Source organism: Haemaphysalis longicornis, unplaced genomic scaffold, assembly GCF_048455015.1.
Source record: "Haemaphysalis longicornis isolate Haplotype H1 unplaced genomic scaffold, Haemaphysalis longicornis Haplotype H1 scaffold_6, whole genome shotgun sequence".
NCBI classification, from domain to species: domain Eukaryota; kingdom Metazoa; phylum Arthropoda; class Arachnida; order Ixodida; family Ixodidae; genus Haemaphysalis; species Haemaphysalis longicornis.
The window spans coordinates 137,971,605-137,991,493 of record NW_027526407.1 but is presented as its reverse complement, the minus strand read 5'-3'; the positions used below and the strand labels follow the sequence as shown (position 1 = coordinate 137,991,493).

Below are 19,889 nucleotides of genomic sequence, written 5' to 3'. Positions count from 1 at the left end.
AACTTTTTCACTGCAGCAGTCTGAAGCTTCAATTTTGAGTTCATGTTTTATTTCTGCGCGCCTGCTTTTGTAGCGTCATTAAACCGGTTACCCCTCCACACAACCTGCTATTGCATAAATAGGGACTGTACTGATTTATAAGTGCAGGGGGAGGTGTGAGAAACACAGTGGTGGCTCACCACACTACACTGAGAGACGACCGGCAATCGTAGGTACATTGTCTTTTAGCGGTTATTGCGAAACACCAAGCACTGCAAACAAGTTGGCTCTAATAATATAAAATCTAGCTGCAATTCCTATGCTATCAACGAGCTCTCGCAAGCGCTTTCCAAATAATATACTACCCTCATAAACGGCACAATTTGTACGTGGACATTGTTGCAGACGCTATCTTTGATGCAGTTGGGGTGCCAATACCCTTCCTCTTGGTCATCAGGCCTGGAGCTTTCTTGAATTGACGCTTCCTCGCAAAATACAAGAATGCTTGGGCCAACACAGAATATTTAAACCGGGGGTAAAAGAATGGATGGAAGTGTAATATTTAGCATTACTCTCAGCAGTTAATTGTGTATAAGCGCTCTTTAGCAATTGCCGGCTCGATCAAAGGAGTCACAGTCGTCTTGGAATAAACATCACGTGATACGCAGCAATCCCGAAGGGGGCGTTTTCGGGTATGGTGTTTATAAGGGTGATGTTCGCTTCTGGATGCGCAAGTCGCAACACAAGCGGAAAAAAGCCAACATGGTTTTGACGGCTCACGGTACGAGGGAGTTGTCTGAGCAGAACGCACACCGCTGACAGCAGGAACGACGCGGTCGCCTCGAATGATGTCAGCCCAGGAGGCCTGCGCAGCAACTGGAATACGTGGCGCGTAATAAAGCGAAAGCTTTCTTAGTGGTACCGACGACGTCCTGTCAAGAAACTAATGCGTTTCCCTTAGACCCGTTGGTCGACCGGAAAGTTCTGATAAGGTATGTGGGCACATGACGCGTGCGTAAAACCGGCTTCCTTTCGGTCACAACGGTTACTTGAAAAACCGCGAAAAAGGTAACGGCTCTGAATTCACTTAGAAACTTTTTTTTTTGTCAGGGAGACAGGAGACTAGACTACAGGCACTGTCTGCCAGACGGAGGTCCTCAGGCCCGTCAGGCAGTTTGTTCCTTAAGCAAAAGCAATGCACACATCGATCATAAAATGGAGTACGAAGTCTAACTTTATATCAGAAACTGCGCAGCGGTATACATTTGAATCTTTCGTAGATACGGTTGCTCACTGCGCAAAAAATCGTCGCATGGGTTCGTTCTTCGTTTCCGATTTGGGGCCTTGAATGTTTGACGATCTATTCAACGCACTTTTAGAGATGGTTTTTACGCACCCTTGACGCAGTTTTGATGTGAGAATAAAGCTTCCTCGCATCTATCAACTTTCTTGAGGAAGGGATGGTAAATGTTTTGAGCAGGTCTTGAAATCGAACACCATAGTTTGCAGCTCCCGAATTTCTCCCTCGGCAATAGAGAGCTTTGAATTCATTGCTACGACGTAGCATTGCGTATCAAAAAAGATTTCCGTGGTAATATTCTCTCCGGGACATCAACTTTGATTTGCGCGTCCGACATCATTATCAATAAAACCTTGCCAGCCACCAACCTTCTTGCCACTTTATCAGGGCCACCGTGATTTCAGCCGTAATCAATGTAGCGTCTTGAAGTATGTTTTGACTGGTCACTGTTTAGGGATAGAAATGATCCCGTGGTAACTCGTTCACTCGGTACCGATCAACCCATGAGATATTTATATTTGCAGGGCGCGAATAGTCATAGGTGCCCTGAGGAGTTTGCTTCTTCTGGCCCTTTTGTTCGTGCTAAAATTACTTTGAAAGCAGCGTTATACATCGCGTCTGCATAAAATAGTAATATCACTGGGCCGTCATTGCATATCCCTGAGTTCTATTCCTGAGCCTTGCAAGATCTTGTGCCTTGATCTTGTGCCAAGATCTTGTGCCACAATCGCCAGCATTCTACCGCTTCTGTAACGCGATGTGCTAGCTCGCGTAAAACACTAGGCATCTGTTTAGAGACGAAGGTTAATTTCCCATACGAACTCAAGTGTGCTTTTAACAGGGAAGCTGTTCTTGGTAGACGACTTCGTGGGATGAAATGCGGTAGCGCGATCACTGCGATGTAGATAGTCCAGCGAGAGTGTCGAAAAGTGAAATGATTAAAATTAGTTACAGCTGCTACACGGGTAGACAGGGCAGGGGATATACGCAACGTGCTACAGAGGAAACGAAGTGAACATCACAAAAGTTCACAAAACACAAGGCCCACCGCACTGAAGTGTTTTTGAAATAATGTCCACGGCACACCATCCACACACCAGAGTTCACGTTGAGAGAGCCAACATAAAAAACTCCCACCTCCCCTCGCGGGAACCCCTGTGTAGATGCGACGTATAGGGGGTTCGCGTTGCAGCGTTGGACAGCGGAGGAACGGCGCTAGAACGATGGAGCGGAGCGGCGCCGGCACCGCGTTTTATAGCGCGCATAACGGTGAGGGGACGCGCCGGCGCCAGTGCGTCTGCCGTGGCTATGACGCAACACAATCCAACACAATCTACTTTAATCCAATCCAATCAAATCCAAGTCAAGCCAAGCCAAGCCAAGCCAATCGAATCCAATCTAATGCCCCTCGCGAGAGAGTGTTCTCTATCGATGAGGAGAGGGGGTGAGCGGCGGAGAGCGAAGCTGACGCGGCGAGGAGAATGGGGGAGGGGTGGACGCCGACAACAACGACGACGACGCCGACGCCAAATGCAGGGACAAGGCGGGTGAATGAGATGCCTTCGCATCTAACAGCCACAACAGTTCACACACATCAGTTCAACTCTGTACTCATGCCTATCTCCATACATAGAGGCATGCTCAGCCAGGCTGCATAATCTGCGCCCTGGCCTCCCTTTCTTGGACAACACGCAAGTGTTACACCTTATGAATAAGGCACGAGAGCAAGCGCCAAGCGCGTTGATTGATGTATTGTAGGGTTTTAACTCGCCGACGCAACGCAACCGATGATACGCGTCGTAGTGGAGGGCACCGAATTAATTTTGACCACCTGGGGATCGTTTACGTGCGCTGAAGTCTCATACACACGGGCGTTTTTGCTTTTCGCCTCCGTCAAAAAGCGGGCGCCGCGGCCGGCAATCGAACCCCTGACCTCGTGCTCAGCAACACAACGCCTTAGCCACTGAGCCTTTCATAAATATTTATTCATGACATATGTACATGATGGTTGATGACTATGGGACCTGGCGGGTGATATTAGCACCCCTTTAAGCGTCCATGTTGCACCGAGAGGGTTGTACTGCCCCCGCAACATGATATGACTATTTACAGCGATACATCCAGGGGGAATTCGCGTGACAGCCTATACTTTGGCTACACTAAAACGTCCCATCCCCCAGAGGCACATTGTGTCTTTCACACACGCACGAGCACCATTGTACAGTGTTGTTTGTTCCTCGCGCACATGCATAACACATTCACGGTTCGTCGCGCACATTTGTTCACGGTTGATCGCCGACACGCATACCGCGCACAACAAGATGCGTTCCTCGCACCCACACGACACCGGGGAAGCGCCACGACTCCTCGAAGGATTCCTTGTCCGTGAGTTCAAGCTGGGTTTTAAGGCACTCACATGGCTCACCATTTGCAAGAGTGGTGCGCGCTTTCCGCGGAAGGAGTCGACGAAGCACCTGTTTTGCCAGAGCTCTTGCCGTCCCAGCGCCGTGTACAGGAGGCGTAGTTTCCCACGCGCTCGTGCACTTGTCTCTTCGTCGTACTTGGAGCTCAGCGGCAGGTGCAGGTTCGTGGTCCACGAGCCACCGCGGCGGGTAAGCGCTAAGTACGCATGCCGCTAGTTATAACAATGGTTTAGCGAGACACTTAGATAGGCAAAGCTTCTTTAAACTACTTAATCCGGTGGCAATGTTTAAACTTCTCGGCATTGTTGAGCAGGGAGATAACATTAACTATATTTGAGGCAAGACACCGGCACATAGTGTTACTTGCATTGTTCTTTTAAATAAATATACATGGCTTTTCGATTTGCCCTATACCAAATAACAAATACGCTGTGAAAACTAAAGCCTTCGCTGTGCCCTTTTGTGTCAGTGTTCTTGGTCCAAAAGTAACAAAAGGTTCGAGTGTATGGCGTGAGCAGCGGAACACTGCAAAAATTAGAAGTTGCTTAGCTCGGCTATGCCAGTATATAGGTAGCGTGAGCTAAGGTTCAGCTGGTTATTCTTAGGTTTTGTGGTTGTCTAGGATTAGCTGATTGTCATGCTTACTGCTGCTAAAACGACTTCCAATCCAGCCCAATCCAATCCAAATTCAATCCAATCCAATCTGATCAAAATCAAATCTCACTTCAATCTCAATCCAATCCCCACCCAATCCAATCCGAATCCAAACCAATACAATCCAATGCTCCTCGCGTTTTCGCAGCACGGCCCTCCAGGAGCCACGCGAAACTGCTCAACCTCGGCCAGGGTAGCCTACGCTACAAAAATGAATAGGCGTTAACGTGAATCGATCTGCTGGCTTTGTGAAGATCTGTGAATCTCAGCCTTGCGACTAGGGAATGCCAGGCAGCTTCGAGGTAAACATAAGCGTTCGGGACGTTAGGTCAGCAAAGCTGGACTAATGGTTTATTTTCTCTTTACAACGCCGAGCGTTTCATGTATCAGAAAACAGGAGCAACTAAAGACAACACCGGTTATTCGCGCAGCGGGGGCATATAAGTTATAACCTCGCTGCCCACGCCGTTTTTAACTCTCATGAAGCGTTAGCGAGAGAGGAAGCATGTATTCAGCCAGCGAAACAAATTTCGCGATGCGGCTGAAACTCTCTGGATCATTCATTTATCATTTCGCAGTAGTTATTGGCTCCCTAGTTTTAGTAAAGACTGCAAACGTGGGCACGCAATTCACACCTTCGAACGATTCGCTGATGATTACCGTCATTCAAAAGGAAATATAAGAAATAATATTTTAATCATTCTAATCAGGCAAAATACCGTGTTTATTGCTCATTTATTGTTTTTCTCGTAATTTAGTGACAGAACTTAAGTGATACTCACAATTAAATTACAGGAGCACTGACACGAAAATTTTATGTTGCACTTTTATTGCCTTTATCGGTGCTTAATGGTCTGGCGAACCTGAAACAGCACTTCAAATACTTCAACGCGCGATAGTTAATTACATTGAACGGCCTGAAATTCGTTTGTTTCAAATTCCCGCGCTTTCATCCCGAACAGCCCATATGACAGAATCCCGGCCTGACCTCACCGCTTTGTGCGGACGTCACCGGCGCCCGCTTGAGAGGGTGTTGCGCCCGATCGCCGCTCGTGGGGCCGCGCGCGTGAAGTGACGTCACGAGTTTTTGACAAGCGCTGTCGCGTCACTTCTTTTGGCTTCACGGGGTGATGTCACGCTGATGTCCATTCGCTGATTGCCGCTCCTCGCGCTGCTCCGTCGGCAAGATAAATGACATTCAACTGAACTATGTTCTCCGCGTCGCAGGCCGCTCATATTTCAGCCAGTGTATTCTGTTGAGTGAAGGAAGCGAAGTCTGCAATATTATTAACCCCGAAAATTGGTGTCAGTGCTCTTTTAAAGGAACGTTGTAATTTCTCGAATAGCCAAGACAACGGTGGCTTCTGTGGGGACGCATAAAAGTTGGCTGGCGCTCGGGGCGACGTTTTAGTGGCGAAGCACCTTAGGTTCTCGCTTTGTCCGTGGCTTTTCCATTGGCGTCCGTGTACACAGTGTTGCGCATGCGCGAGGAGCAGGGTATTGGATTGGATCGGATCGGATTGTAATAAATTGTATTGTATCGGTTTGGATTGAATTGGAATTGTATATACCGTATACACGCGTCGTCACTCACTGCCACGGGGAATTTACGGTAAGAACGGTACCCAGTGCTTCGCCCACTCGTCATATTCACTTCGTAGAGATACGTGAATTCTTATTTTTTTGCTTGGGTTCTACACCACTCGGATGGGTGTAATATCTTAGCCTATTTGGGAGCGCTTTGGTGGTTCCGCCATTGAGGATTCAACAGAAGAAACGGAGTGCGGTCGTCACTCTGGGGGCAGCCATCTTGGACTTCCGCGCAGGAGTGCAAGCTGCGGGGAGGTAGGCGCAATTTTTTTTTACGTTTTTCGGCTTTCGCCGCGTCGTCGGGCGCGCGTCGTCGGCCACCGAAAGGGAATCTCGCGGGCCATTGCATGAGGAGGAATACGCGCATGCGCCGCAAGCCACACATATCGCTGGGTGCTTCACGATTGCCCCCCTTTTTTTTTTATACCTGGAGTCAGGCTGTCTGCTAGTTTATAGCCATGAAACGGGCCGTTGGCGCAGCATATAAGCGTGCTGCAACCACCTGAGGTTTTGTCACGGAAAAGAAGTCTGCCAGGGCCTCTTATATCACAGTATTGAGACTGCCCACCGCATATAAATAGGACGCCATCCGGGACGCGACTAAGAGTGTACGTAAAGTAACTTAATACTTCGTCATTGCGCTAAACTTTGTGTTATGATTCAGCGACTCGTTCAACAACACGTCGAATTAGCGTAATAGTCTAACACGAGTAGGGTAATCCTAGGTGAACAGCCGGAATGGTAAAATCATAAACGTCACGTTCATAAGGTTCCGTGACACAACGATCCCTTTTACGCCAATAAAAATAGTATAACACCCAGCATATGTGCAGTTCGACTCCCCGTTTTTTTTTAAATTTGAAACAATTTAGCCAGGAAAATGAAATACTTTGCTTGGAACTGTATCGAACTCTGACGTAACCGCTTATTCGTACGTGGCCTACTGCGCACAAGGTCACCTACAGTAAGGCATACAATTCCTTGCATAGCAAAGAGAGCCTATAAGCGCCAAGTCGCAAAACAGAGGCGTCCGCAAGCGTTCGTATTGTGCTGCCAAAAAAGAGGGCGAGGGTGAAAGATGGAGAGGCATTCGGATGCGGAGGCGGCCGGACTGAAGGGGCGCGAAGGAACGGACCAAGATAGGGGCAAGATACAAAGAAAAGAGAGCAAGAAAGTTGCTGGCGGGAAGCGCAAGCTCCTCGCGCCGCCGAGAGTGTTAGAAGCGGCCAGATGGTGTTGAGAGCGTCGACGCTGGCCGAGAAATGAGGTCGCTGCTATGGATGTGCGCTCTCCTCGCCGCCTGCGCCAGTGGGGCTGAGTACGAGACGTTCTGTGAGTAGTGCGGCATTCCGACTTGGGTTACCGTAGTGTGGTTGTCATTAGTGTGTTTGTGTGTATGTGCTTGTGTGTGTCCTCGTGTGTACAAGTTTCGTTGACTGCTGTGGTTAATTGATGGCGTAGGGCGTTCCGACTGTTAGCGGTAGCGAACGCGGCTAACGTATGTACATGCGCAGTACGCCTCTAAGGTTATTTGTTTGTTTAAATGCTTAGCTTGGCTATCAAATTTCAGAGCAAGAGCTGCTTCTGTTAGTGTTAACACCTCAGAATTTTTCATCATGAAAATTGAATTTGTCAGTTGATAAACAACATAAGAAAAATACCTCACACTTCGAGCTAGGAGTACATTGCTTAAAAAAATCATTTTGCGCGCCGACGATTCTATTGGAGTAACGCAATTAACGAAACAAACAAAAAAAAACAACTCCGTAAACTTTTAGAGATTCAGAATATGTATATTTAAACTTCCTCTCACGCTTGTTCATCTGCTGGCTATTCTGCCAAAACTCTAAGGGTCGCTCCAATCGTATGGCGTAATAAATACGGCTTAGAATGTTCGAAATAAAATTTCGTGGTTTTACAACGCCGAAGGCATTGATGGTATTTAAGGCACGCCGTACTAAAGTACCCGCTTTAATATACACGGGTGAATCCTACCGTACGTAAAAAAATAGCGTGAAATTAGAAACTATTTTTGATTTTTCCTGCTTATATTCAAGTTTAATTGCAAAGCTCGCCGCATTCCTGAAAAATTTTCGCTGATAGGTAACGGTAGGAAGTATTCAGCATTAAAGTTTGAATTATATGTAGCCAGGGTATTGATACCTATTTATTTATCATTCTTGTAATTTTTAGGACAAAATGCAGTTAGATTGCGCGTTGGGAGAGCAATGCGTGATGGTTACTTTATGACATGTTGTGGTAGGAGTGTCGAACCTACCTGAAACATGGCGTCTCAATTCCCTCCGCAACAGAGCACACAGTCATTTCGCTCAAAATTATAGGTTTTATAGGCACGTATAACACAATCATGAATGGTTCTGAATAATGATGTTTAGGAGATAGCAATTATGGCCATCTGTAATTTAATTCGTGATGCGTTCCCGCAGAAGATAGCAGCCCTTTTTTTGAACGCTTACGTGTTCAGGTGTTTTCGTCCGCATTCTGAAGCAATATCTTTGAATGAGCCATTCGCGATCCATTCGGGTTCACGTCCACTGCGGCGGATGTTTTACTGCTCTAGTTCTCCTGGAATTTCATTAAGTAGAAACTCGAAAGTCAAGCGAAGCTGTCGAAGCGCTTGAAACGTGTTTTCTTTTCCAACGCTAAAATAAAAAAAATCATGCCAAAGAGTGCCAAAGTACAAAATAACATTACCAGTGGAGCTTCCATAACACTCGGAGGAATCAGAGCACAGCCGAAATTTTCCCATAGAAACCAGAGAATTTCGTCATCATCATCACCACCATCATCATCATCATCGTAGTCGTAGTCGTCACAATCATCATCATTATCATCATCATGTACGCATACCAATCCTGGGCTAACTGCGATTAACTTTTCCGCGCAAACTTCGTGATCTCATCTGCCCATCTAATTTCCTGACGCCCCCTTCCACTCCTTCCTGCTCTAGAGATCCAGCGTAATACCCTTAATGGCCAACGGTTATCTAATCTTGCCTTTGCATTACATGCCCTGCCCACGCACATTTTGTCTTCCTAATTTCTGCTAATATGTCTTTTGTACGCGTTTCTTCCCTGACCCACTCTGCTCTCTTTTTGTTCCTTGAAGGGCCTCTGAGGTGGATTTCAAGGTGGTTTTCTTTGTGTCGGAAATCTGCTCTGTAGTTCCTGTAGAGGCATGTCCAAAATAGTAGCATATCCGCTCACGTTACCAGAAGGTCTTACCCCGACGAGAGAGAATTATTTCTTGGCTCAGCGGCTTGCGATGACGCAGAAGTCTGACCTCGTCCGAGGCGGTTCTACCGGCCGGTTCTACCGGCCTTTGTTCACAGCATCGTCGTTACCAAGGTTACTTCACCAAGTTGGTCGCACATAGGACAACGACGCTTGGTAAAGACGATACTCGTTCTTATGCTACCTGAACAGAAATATTTTGGTCTGTCTGTTGGTCTCTCTGTCTGTCTGTCTGTCCGTCACTCCATTCAGCCAGCCGGTCAAAGTGAAACAGATGCTGTGCTTTAGTCTTATATACTCACCTGAAAATCTTACCGTCTAGTTCCGGTGTTAATGTTAAGACTTGTGAACATTGTGGAATAAGAACAAGACACTAACAAATATTAGAAATAAATTCAATACATGAGGGATTTTTGCAGTGTTCTTTTATTAAAAAACTTACGGATGCTTGATTTTAGCAAACAAAATACTACATCCATTGCAGAAAACCATCGCCTGCTGTTGCCCGCGCTACTTGACGCAATTACAAAAAATCAAACGGCAACTGCAACGAAAAATTCCCTGTTGATTCCTTCCGCGTTCCACTTGGAACGCTCGTGGAGTAGGGCAAAGGGGTTCTATGAGTGTTGTAGTCGGGTTGCTCGATTCACGCGCGTCTCCGCCATACGGCCGCGCTGGCATCGATGCACCCGACTTGGAGCAGTGGAACGCAGTAAATTTAAATTGACCTCAGCAAACCTCAGGCGTGTATCTTGGGTGGAACGAGACGGCAGAGGAACAGCGTGACAGGTGAGCGGGAAAGAGAAGGGATCCATTTACTTGCCAGGGGCGGCAGTCGGCTATCGTCTTGCCTCGACATTTGCAACGAAAGGAGCAGATACGCTGCCAGTTTTTTGTAGCTAGCTTCCCAGTCCTTACGGACTTTTAGCGGGAGGTACGTCGTATACCGTGATAGCAAGAGTCGACTTTGCCTGGGCAAGAGTTTTGTCGTCGCTACCTAGTTCCCTGCGCCCAGGAAGTGTACGCTCGTATCGTGATTAGATTACAGCAAACGCGCTCCGCTCAAAGCTTCATACAAGCAGAGTCCCTAAAAAGCATTGAGAAACTCTGATACAAGCAATCTAGTAATCTTAGTTCAGAAAGCGCGCGTGAGTGAATTGCGCAGCCTCATTACTTATTCTCCATTTTCCGTGGCCTAAAATTCCACGCTGCTGGCGCGAGAACTTTGAAAGATGCCTGCGTGGGAACATTTTTCCTCCTCGCAGCAAATAAAGAAGTTCAAGGGAAGGTAAATCTTCTTTTATCTATATTTAAACAACTCTTTATCCGAAGCGCGCTTTTTAACGTCTTGAATTTGGTAAGGATAATCTCTAAAACAAAATAAAGACGCTTTTGTTTTGTTTTTAAACAGAACGCTCTAGCCTTCTATTGCACTTTCGTTGCACGAAGCCATGCGGAACACTTTTCCTGAATTCATGCCAAGTTCATACCTAATCGTGCAACCTGGCTATCTCTAGCTCTTGTCTGCATTTTTGCGTTCGTAGTTCCTTGATTTATTCTTCCTCGCACTTCTCGGTGCCTCAGGTTGTTATCGCTATCCTAAATATTCCAATTTCTTTAGTTCTTTATCTTCGTTTTGTCCCCATTGTAAGCCTCAAAATGGTAGAACTTTGGTTGGGTTTTTATCGGTGTTCTTGTCTATCGTGCAATTTTGTCGATGAAGTTCTATGTTAAATATTAGGCGTGAAATAAAAAACAGCAAACTATTTGGGTACAGCTTTAGGACTCAGTCTTGGATTTGCCAACTTCTATTATAGTGAACATACCAATAAACTGTCAACATTCCTGCCTTGGACACAGACGCGTTGACATCGATATGACATCGATGCTGCTGGCCTTAGGTTATCTCAAGGCCTCTGAAGGGTGGGTCCACAAGCACATCCACCTCTAGCCTACGCACTAGATTTATAATCGATCGAAATCCGTCAGAGCACATAACTTATTTACTTGCACGACGGGGACGATGTTATATAAAACCATTGCATTAAAATATCTGTAGGTAACCAAGTCACAATCTGTTCGCTGCCGTGGTTGGTGAAGACAGCGAAAAAGTCCATGAACTGGTCACACATCCACCATCCACCTAAGTTACCTCCACCTGTCGTAGATGAGCGCTGTAATCTTTTGTGACCATGACTAATCAAAAGGAAAGAAAAGGATTAACAAACACAAACCCTCACATACAAAGTAAGCTCCCGCCATACATGTGACGGGACGCTTTGTCTTGGTTAGAGAGGTAACCGTTCCTCGTCTCAAGGTGGTATGTCATGCCATTATCCTGTACTGTGTCCATTTATACTCTACTGTCTCTGAAGGCGACCTGGATCTCCGATTGTATTCGTCTTCTATCGCCACTTTAAAGGGGCCATGGGGTCAAAATGCAAGTTTGTTTTATTCGAAAGATTTTGTGTTTTATAGTGCTCCGACCGCTTGGCAGGCAGCAAATTATACCGTATTCATTGAGGAATTAATCAATTCAGATTAACATTTTGATTCTCCCACCAAATCGTGCGTTTTCGTGACGTCAGAAAGAAAGTCATAAGCGCACGTATACAGACGAACTTCCACTGCGTGATTCGGCTGCAGCGTTGCTTGCCGTCGGTCTTCCCAGATGGCGCTACCATACTCATCCACGGACCGTTGTCTGGCGTTGCTCTTTTTTTTTTACCGTATTTGCACGTGGCTTGTTTTTGCTACTGTAGAAAGTAATCGTTTCGTAAAACATGGTTTATTCGCGGCAAACAGGGGGCTAACGACTCACGTAAGACACGTTCGCTTAAGCCAATCAGCCAGTGCGTGTAAGACAACTCGAAAGCTGCGGACAGCTGTGCAGCTAACACAAGCATAGTGCGCGAAGTACCAACAACAGTACGCATCGGTACTTCCATGTTTATGTGTTGTTTCCTATCCTCCACTGCTTATTCCCCATTTTTCCTGCTATAAAAAAATATGCCCTCCATTTAGGCGCAAATAAGTCGTTCGGCAAGCTTAAAGGCTCCGCCTAATTTGCGTTTGCTTTCACCGGCCTCCGTCAATCGCAGAGCTGGCTGGTATGACATCATAGATTCTGTTGCGGGAAAGGAGCTAGTGGCTCGCATGGCCAATCCCTCTTCTCCTAATTATATAGCTTTTTGAGCGAAGTGTGTGTTAAAAGTGGTGTCAGTATGATTTTAACGAGGCAATCTTTCGAATGAACCAAACTTGTGTTTTGTCTTAATGGCCCCTTTAAGGGATAGACAACCGTAATAATTGTCTCAGTCTCAGCCTCGCAATATTTGCCCATTGGAAGGATGGATTTTGTGAGAAGGTGAGGATCTGCTCACTGGGCTCAGGGTTTTTAGCAGAGATCAGTATATATGACTGATGGTACATCATTAATCACAATTAATCATCTGCCTGTTACAACGACGTTAGCGATGTACCTGAGGCATTGTCGAGTCTGTCACGTGGTATTGGGAAAGCGAGTTCACGTCTGAATAAAAACGATGAAATGTTGAGCGTAAGTAGCGGCATACCTTCTGGGAAGAATGTGAGTAGGTCGTGTAGGGTGCACGTTTGAGAAATTTATTCAGTAAAAATTAAAATTTTATGTTCAGGTCAACCTGAACCTAAAAACATCTCGTTATTTTGTGATGACATTCAACTAATTGTCAATTTGAACCGGTATTTGGCAGCGTAAGTGTGGGTAGAAACTCTTTCTCAGAAACAACATTTCCTTACTCTCTTCTTTCCGAAAACAAGGCCGAACCAACAATGATGAACGTATCAGTGCCAGCCCATTGAACTTCATCACCAGTACCAATGGGCTCATGATTTTATCAACGCGTACAACAAGCTTTCCTACTTATGTCAAGCAATCCGTTTTTCATAATATTAGCATCAGCAGTTCCATTCTGTGCTTTATCCTCAGATGCAACTCGCAATGTTTTCACCTTATTTTCATTAGAAGAAACTTCAGATTTCTTCTTCTTTGTAAAATAAATCCTTGTAACGGAAGTATTTCAACGCTAAAAATCACTCTGTTGTTGCCTAAACCTAACACCAATTATCCAGGTGCCTATAGCTTCGAAAACATTTGTATCTATTTGCTGCTATTACGTTTTTCTACCATAATACTGTGCACTATAACAACATATTATTCGGTAAAAATAAATTACTGGCCTTGAAATGATCATGTTGTTGTGCATGTTATGTTCTATTGTTTGTGGCCTTGTTTTGTATGTATTTGTATTTACTTACCTATACCCACCCTGCAAAATATCTCGAGAGAGACTGCAGAATTTACAAATAAATAGACAAATAAATAAATAAATAAATAATTAGATAAAAAAAATAAATAAATAAATGCGTGATCACTGTTTATGAAATTTGCAATACAGTTATGGAAAGAAGCCTTGGAGAGTTGGTTAATCATGGGAACATAAAACCAGGCTGAGGTAACGGAGGAGAAAAGGGCAGAGAACACTGGCTCTGACTACAAACCAAAATTTTTTTGCGAGCAATTAAGAAATACGCATCCCATGCTAATGGCACCCAGCAGGAAAAAGACAATGAAGAGGAGCTACTTCTGGCACCACCTATCAAATATAAATAAGGCTTGCTCCTACATTCAAAACAAATTCCTGAATGCCCGCAAAACGCTTTTTAGTTGACCGCCAGCGCCTTTGTTGTACGCTGGTTTCTCGCGCTCGTCGTAGGCGCTGTTTTGTGTCGCCACCCATACAGTTTGTTTGAATACCCGTGTCTGGCTCGTGTTGAGGACCTCTCCTGCCGTCGTTTCTATGTGAGCGTAGGAGGTAGCCTTAAGGCTTCAGCTTTAAGTTCGGCCTATAAACAGCTATGCGGTGATGCTTAGAAAAGCTCCGCCTAAATACAGCGTAACTCTGCTGTCAATGCTTCTAAGCATTGCTTACAACTTCTATGAATAACTTTTAGAGCACCCTGTTGTGAAAAATAGGCAATTTATCGCCACTCGGTCGACTCTATTTCAGCGAGGAACTTGAGTCTTTGCATACCTACGCTGAGCTACCCAAACGTTAATGTGGACAATGTCTGTTTTGCGCTCGCATCATATAGTTTAACTGATGAGATTAAACACAGCCCGAAAGCATTTTCCAAACAACGAGTATTCTTTAAAACCTGAAAAGAAAAATATAAATGGAGATTATAAGACTTTCAGTTGTCGTTATAGTTATCTTATTCACATCCGAACTACGAGAGTTAGAAAACACTTCCGCTCTGAAGCTATCAGAAACTTTACTATGGCATTTACTATGGCATTTTTAACAGATTTTTCGCGGACCCGCCGCGGTGGCTCAGTGGCTAAGACGTTGTGCTGCGGAGCACGAGGACACGGGTTCGATTGTCGGGTGCGGCGGCCGCTTTTCTGATGGAGGCGAAAAGCAAAAACGCCCGTGTGTACGAGATTTTGGCGCATGTTTAGGATCCCCAGGTGGTCAAAATTAATCCGGAGCCCTCCGCTACGGCGTGCCTCATCCCTTGCGTTGCGTCGGCGCATTAAACCCTTCAATCAATCAATCAAGCAATCAATCAATCACAATCAATCAATCAATCAATCAATCAATCAATCAATCAATCAATCAATCAATCAATCAATCAACCAACCAACCAACCAACCAACGAAGCAACTAAGCAATCAATCAATCAATCAATCAATCAATCAATCAATCAATCAATCAATCAATCAATCAATCATCCAACCAACCAACCAACCAACGAAGCAACTAACCAATCAATCAATCAATCAATCAATCAATCAATCAATTAATCACTCAACCAACCAACCAATCAATTCATCCACGAATCAACCAATCAAACAATCCACGAATCAACCAATCAAAGGATCAACCAGACAATCAATTAATCAATCTACCGATAAATCAATCAATCAATCTGATTTTTTACTTGACGAAGTGGGCGGTTGTATGTGAAAAACTTATAAAGGACCCCATATTATTTTTGGTGCGTTCATTTGCCTCATATTATGTATCCCACGCGTGTGACAGGGACACGTGAACTACATCTACATTGCGCAATGGTCTGTAACCAATTACCAAGCAAAACAATATTCTGCTCCCACAAAACCTGCTGACGCTTACGAAACCACCGTAATACCGCAAGAACGTTCACCTCTATCTCACGTGGCTTTTCATTTATAGCGCGACAACTACCACGTCCTATGTTAGCTACCGTGCGCAAGCACGGTGAAAATGGAGCAGAGATAGGCATGAACGTTCCGCTACGGAGAAGGATACTTGAAAAACCCGGGAAAAGCTACGTCACGCGTGAGTGCGTTACACTCAGACGAGAATTTTACGCACCCTGCAACCGCGTCTCAGAAGCGGCGAATGAGTGCGGGCGGATACGCCGTTTACAACCGTCGTGTCGCAATGCCGCGAAACGGAGGCACAGAGCCAGGAGCAAGCGATATCTACGTATTGATAGTCATCGCACGCCCCAGCGCTCGGGTCAGTTATTTTGGCTCCGGGACGTTACGCTCTCTTCTCTCTTGGCACCCGAGGCTGGAGAGACGCTCAGCGGGCCAATAAATTACGGCAAAAATGCGCTGTCGAGTTCCGGGTAGAGGAGCTGCTGCTTCGGTTGCTCCCGGAGTGAAAACAGACGACGCTTTTAAGGAACGCCCGCCACCCACGTGCAGATTCTTTAGGCGTACACCAGTTTTCGTGTATTTGCTTTTACAACCGGATTGCTCCGGAATGTGCAAACATTTTCGAGCCAAGCGATTTGCGTTTTTCACAAGTTTGAGAGGCGACTACCTTAGCTAGGATGCTCCGCGGAAATCTGTACGCGATCGTCTTTTTCCCAGTTTTACGTTTGGTTACTCAGTATGCTTGCCGTTCCAGTTCCTTGGAAGCGATTCGGAGAAGATAATGTACGTGGAAAGTAACGGTGACAATATCTACCATAATTATCCGAGAAAGACAAGAGGGCGTTGATTCCAGGCGGTCGACTTCGTGTTTTTATTTGTTGCACCCGCTAGGTAATTTATATCTGATGATGTGGCACTAATGGTTCACTGTAGGCCGGAGTAGCCTCAAGTTTGTAATTGTAAGTTTCCTTCGAATGCTATCTTGTTTAACGAGAACTGGGAATTTAGTGGAACGCCGAATAGTAATTGAGTGCTGTTCTGAAGTTTTATAGGAGAAAAACCACTAAATCGGTGAAAAGATCCCCTGTTGGCCATAAAGCAGACACATTTACGATGCCTAAGTCAGCCCCCGCATTTGGTCATTAGGTCTAATATAATTTTCTATAAACTTTAGATGGGGTTCAACGATTCCCGAGAACATCCTGCGTCATTAGGAGTGCTCTCAGAGGAAATATACGATAGTATTACACACTGTCGTTACAGCAACCCGCTTCTCCAATGAATTACACTGCCACTTCAGTATTCCAGTGAAAATCCACTGCTTTTGTATGCTTCATTTTGTATAAAAAGCAGAAAATAACAAGGTGTATGGCAAAATAATGTCACAGACAAGGTCTTACTTTTTGCCGAATGTTTATTTCACTTCTAACGTCTAAAACAGTTACAGATGTTCCAGAGTGCTTGTTTTCGCATTGTGTGGGTTACGTTTTTTTTATACCTATGCTGATAAGCCGGCTCGCAATCATCATAGCGAAGTAAATGATGCAAACGCGAGTTAGGCTTCCTACCGACAATAATTGGACAAACTACGTATGCAGAAAATAGGCCTCCCGCCGACATTGGATATGTACCTTCCAGATCCACAGATAACTGCTATTAAGCACATCAAGTCGTGGTGTACAGTTTTATTCATGCTCTTTATTTACTTAGATTCCTCTATTTCCTTTCCTTATTTTGCGACTCATCTCTTCAAATGTGCCTCTTAGACCACTCTTCGTTATTTTTTTAAAGTGAAATGTTTAGCTTTTTAGCGACCTCATTTGGCTGGGCAATACTACTACTACTACTACTACGACTACTACTACTACTACTACTACTACCACCTCTATTACCTCTTCTACTGCTACTACTTCTACTACTACTACTACCGCTACTACTACTACTCTTACACCACTCTTCCTTATTTTTTTAACTCTTTGAGGGTCACGGCCGTACATGTACAGCATTGGCAAACACTTTCAAAATGGTCAATGACGTACATGTACGTCATTGCTATTATGTTTAAAAAGCGCACCTTTTTCGCCAAGTTCTCTTGCTTGGCATGTGCTTCCACACTTCGGAAATACGTAAAAAAATTTTCTTGCGCCGATGGCTCTTGTTTTTATTTTTTTATGATTTACTTCAGCGGCGCGCCGGCTATGGCTTGCGTATCCGGTAACGAGGGGGCGCGGTCGGTATCGCCCAACGGGTGCCTGGGCGCCTCTCACTTGTTGCGCCTGCCACAGACCAAGGTCGCCTGCAAAACTGATGAGGCTCTTTTCTCCATTTTTTGTATTTTATAGGAGTGGTGCGCCGTCTGTCACTCGCGCATTCGGCCGCACGCGCGGGCGCGTGTGCCGCGGCTGGTTTCTGTAATGTCCTTTGGGCGCTTCCCGCCTTTAGCGGCCGCGAAACTGATGTCTATCTGATTTCGATCCACTCAAAAGGTGCCGGCTTGTTACTCTCTCGTTTTTATTTAAAATTTTTCTTGTCTTACTCACGAATAAAGCACATGTATGCAACAACACAAACAATTTTTTTTGTCACTTTATGGTCACCCTAAGAAAATTATGATATTTTTTTCTCGAAATAGATTCATCCGAAGAATTTAAATCAACAGTAACAAAAAGCGACCCTCGGGGGTCGCATTTGGTGAAAAAAGTCGACCCACAAAGGGTTAAAGTAAAATGTTTAGCTTTTTAGCGACCTGATTTGGCTGGGCAATACTACTACTACTACTACTACTACTACTACTACTGCTACTACTACTACTACTACAACCTATACTACTACTATACTACCACTACTACTACCTCGACTACTACTACTACCTCTCTTACTAGTGCTACTACCACTAATAACAATATTTATTAGTCAAAGAGAAATGAAGTACAAAATAAGGCCTCCGTAAGCCGCGTCGTGCTTGCCTGGGAGAACCTGGCCGGGGAAAAGCGGTTTTGTACATTCTAATAAAACATACTACGACATAGTATCAACCAACAACAAATTGCCATCCGGCATTCACGAAATATTTGCAGATCTGTAGCGCATGCGCATTAACGCCTTTTTCAGTTTTTGTTTGGAACCATACGAGAGAAAGTAGGGAGGCAAAGTGTTAAGTATAGCTGGCACATAATAACGGCGTCTTCTTTTCCTGCACCTTGCGGAACAGAAAGAAATTGCGTAGCGTTGCTTTCGCTTCTGTCTCAGGGACCGGGCAGGAGGGCAAAAGGTTTTGAACGTATTCATCCAAAAGTATTTAAAAAAAAACAGTTTCGTTGAGGAGCCGGGTAAAATTGGGCAACGTCAATGTTTTTAACACATTGTCGTCTTTGATGATACACAAGTCGTATACGCCGCAAAAAAGGCAAAACGGAATTACCTCAGTCAACTTAACGTAAAGCTCAGTGGCCATATGCCTTAATACCGTACCTAATGACACCATAATAAAGGGAATGTACAATGGCTTTTTTTAACAAAAACGGAAGAAATATTCTTAATTTATACAACAAACATGATACAGAAGGAATTTTGTACACGCATAAGCTAGGTGGGAATTCCAAGAAATGTATCTATCCAAATACCAACATAAATACTTGACTGCCGAAACATAATTTACAGGCATACAAGAACAATAAGACAGGCCGTTGAGTGTAGAAAAAAAAGATTGAGTTAAAGCAAGATTTTTCCAAGGGATTACGAAAGAAAATGAACTGCGTATTTTCGTATTCACATCAATGGAATTGGCAGTAAACCAATTTGTAGTTTCCACTGCGGAAACTTGATGTTACTTTATGACATTAGAATAATGAGATGAATAAGAAACAGGAAGGGTGTCATCAGCGTATTGAAATATTATAGAGGATACACCAGAGACGAGGTCGTTAACAAACAAGTTGAACATCAGTGGACTAAGTAAAATCCCCTCAGGCACACTTATCCTTATAAAAAGAAACATTACTTGAAAATTACAAACACAAATAACGTGAGTTCTGTTTAGCAAGACGTTTTCAAGTGTAAATCTAGAAAGTTGCCCCGAAATCCAAGTCTTTGTAGTTTGGTTAGCAGGCGGGTACGGCACACGCCGTCAACGGTTTGCTGACTTCAGAAATAGTCCACATGCAATCTCGTTGGGATCCAAAGTATAGTTTGATAATTAAAAAAAATCCTCCAGAAAAGTGTGCGTTACTTGGCCTCACGTAAACCCATGCAAAAGTGGGGAGAAATCATCGCAAGTTCAAATAAACTGTCATAACATTTAAAGCGGTACTGGCAAAAATTTTTCTTACGTTTTTTTCGAGACTGTACGTGCCTACAAGCCCACAAATCATTGAACAGCACAATAGATTGTCGAGCGCAGCATATATAATTGCTTACAGCTCCGTTTACTCGTGTCAGTTTCGGTTTCGCTCAAGTGGACACCCAGACAGCTGCCATGACGGAAAGGCCTATTTGACGTC

The 19,889-nt window shown here is 44.7% G+C and overlaps 1 protein-coding gene across 2 annotated transcripts in view; it reads left to right on the top strand.

Annotated features, from left to right (window-relative positions):
• The first annotated feature begins 7,128 nt into the window (after positions 1-7,128).
• The window catches only part of LOC144141151 (papilin-like), a 44,007-nt gene continuing 31,246 nt past the window's right edge, over positions 7,129-19,889 (top strand). For both annotated transcript variants that reach the window (XM_077672696.1, XM_077672697.1), the window contains exon 1: positions 7,129-7,278. In XM_077672696.1, coding sequence (XP_077528822.1) covers positions 7,209-7,278 — 70 coding nt within the window. In that variant the 5' untranslated portion in view covers positions 7,129-7,208. The remainder of the gene's footprint in view (positions 7,279-19,889) is intronic.